At 22.1% G+C, this 2,338-nt stretch overlaps 1 protein-coding gene across 1 annotated transcript in view; it reads left to right on the plus strand.

Annotated features, from left to right (window-relative positions):
• Window positions 1–211: 211 nt before the first annotated feature.
• ENU1_156990 (hypothetical protein) overlaps window positions 212–2,338 on the plus strand; it is a gene marked incomplete at its 3' end in the record, with an annotated part of 2,738 nt that continues 611 nt past the window's right edge. Inside the window, exons 1-2 of the mRNA XM_008860748.1 lie at window positions 212–1,996; window positions 2,078–2,338. The exon at window positions 2,078–2,338 is cut by the window's right edge and continues 611 nt beyond it. Coding sequence (XP_008858970.1) covers window positions 985–1,996; window positions 2,078–2,338 — 1,273 coding nt within the window. The 5' untranslated portion in view covers window positions 212–984. The remainder of the gene's footprint in view (window positions 1,997–2,077) is intronic.

Genomic DNA, 2,338 nt, shown 5'->3' on the forward strand with positions numbered 1-2,338 from the left:
TTACTTCATCATAATCAAATAATAACTGGTGGTTCAATGCTTGGAAATATTTTAGGGTTTGTGTGGTATTTCTGAATTGTAATTTTCGAATTTATTAATCCAGTTTGGATAAAATAATAAAATAATATCATCTCATTATATAAAGAGTTTATAAAAAGTTGTAAATGTGATGAATAAGATGAACTAAAAAATAAAGAAATTGAACTATTTAATGAAAGTCACTAAATCAACAAATTATAAAAGAAGAGAAATGAAACAACTAGACATGGTTTTATTTAATGAAAGTAATACCTCATATCAGAGATATGAAAGATATTCAAAACATTGAACTGATTAATAAGAAATGTGGAGTTGCCATTAACTCATTAAAAGTTAATCCATGGTTTACGTCAGAAAAAGATATTAATAAATTTTGTAGAATATTTAATCCACCAATATGTAATTGTAATTTACTTCCAGTTGATGAAACGATATTAATGAGAGTTGAAAAGATTAAAAACTATGATATTGATAATTTTTTAAGAACAATGGAAATGTTTGATGAAGAACGGATGATTGAAGAAGGAGAAGAGGAAATAGGGATAACAGAAAAAGAAAAAGAGAGAATAAAAAAAATTATTCAAAAAGTCGAAACAATAACATGTCTTTCAGACATTCCAGAAGAATTAATAGAAATTTTAATTGAAAATATGCAAAAAGGAATAAAAATAAGATGTGGTGAAGTATTTTCAGTATTATTTGAACGAATAATTGATAAAGTTAAAATAAAAGAAGAAAAATATCCAAGTGAAATAATAATTGAAGGAAATACAAATGGGGTATGGATAAAAAATATAGAAAAAAAGAATATAAGAATTATTTATGATGATATACCAGAAAAAGTTATTTCTAATACACCAAAAAGTATTAAAGTATATTCTCATAAAATTCTTATAAATGAAGAAAATAATGAACATAATATAATACCTATTAGAACATCATCAAATGATATTGATAATTATAATTTATTTGATATTAAAATTAATATCAATGATATTATTAATGAGGAGAAAAGAAAAAAAAATTCATAACATTCTTAATGACTTATACGCCAATTGCATTTCATTTATTGAACCTTTACAAAAAACATTTGAAGAAAATGTTCAAATTACAAATATTGAGTTACAAGAATTACCTAAACATATTAAATATCTTTGTATTAGAACAAAAAAGACAAAGTTAATTATAAATCAACAATATGTTGAAACATTAATTATTGAATCAGATAATCCATCTATTGAATTACTAAATACACTTCATTTAAAGAAATTAAAAATAATTGGTGTAAATGAAATAGATGAAAGAAAAAGAGGTAAATTACAATTTGGATTTAAACAAAAACCTAAACAAGAAGAACAAGAAAAAAAAGAAAAAGATAAGTTATCATTTGAAAATACATTACCAAATCTTGAAGTACTTCAATTAATACGATGTTATAATTTAAATATTAACACAATAACAAATAAAATAAAAAGTATTGAAATGATTGAATGTGAAAAGTGTCAGATTAGTGTTAAATCAGATTATCTTGAAAAATTGAATTTCAACAGAAATAAAGAAATAGAAATTAAAATTATAACAGACAAAAGAAGTTATAATTATATTAAAGAATGTGAGAATTTCAAATTAGAAATAGAATCAAACAATGAACAAAACATTGAAATAATAAAAGGAAATAATATTGAAATTAAATCACCTCTGAACCAATTAATAATAGCAGAATCTAAAGAAGTTAGTATTAAAGGAAATGAAAAATGTAATAAATTGAAAGTAGTTGAATCTACAATCAATGAAATTGATATTAAACCAAAGAAAATTATATTGAAAAGAAATGAAGCATACAAAAGAATGTCATTGAAAGAAGCAGAAGAAATTTGTATTATAAGAATGAAAGATTCAACTTTTGAAGAAATATTTGATAAATGTAAGAAATTATATATTGATGAATGTGAGAATTGTAAATTCATAATTAAGAAGAATGAAATTAACAAAATGAAAATAACAGGATGTAAAAATACAGAAAATACAGGGAAATTAGATAATCTCGAAGAAATAGTCACAATAGATAATGAAGGATGTACTATTCCAGAAATAAAGAAGAATATAAAAGAAGATAGAGAAATAATAGATATGAATAATGAAAAGAAAGACATAGAAATAGAAACAGATAAGAAACATATTATAATAAGAAATGGTTATGACAGTCGTATTAAAATTAAAAGTGATATTAGCAGTGATGTTACAATAGAAAATAGTGAGGATATAATATTTGAAGGAGAATATGAAGAATATGGAAATA

This window comes from Entamoeba nuttalli (genome assembly GCF_000257125.1).
Source record: "Entamoeba nuttalli P19 unplaced genomic scaffold asmbl_6605, whole genome shotgun sequence".
In the NCBI taxonomy this organism is placed as follows: Eukaryota; Evosea; order Mastigamoebida; family Endamoebidae; genus Entamoeba; species Entamoeba nuttalli.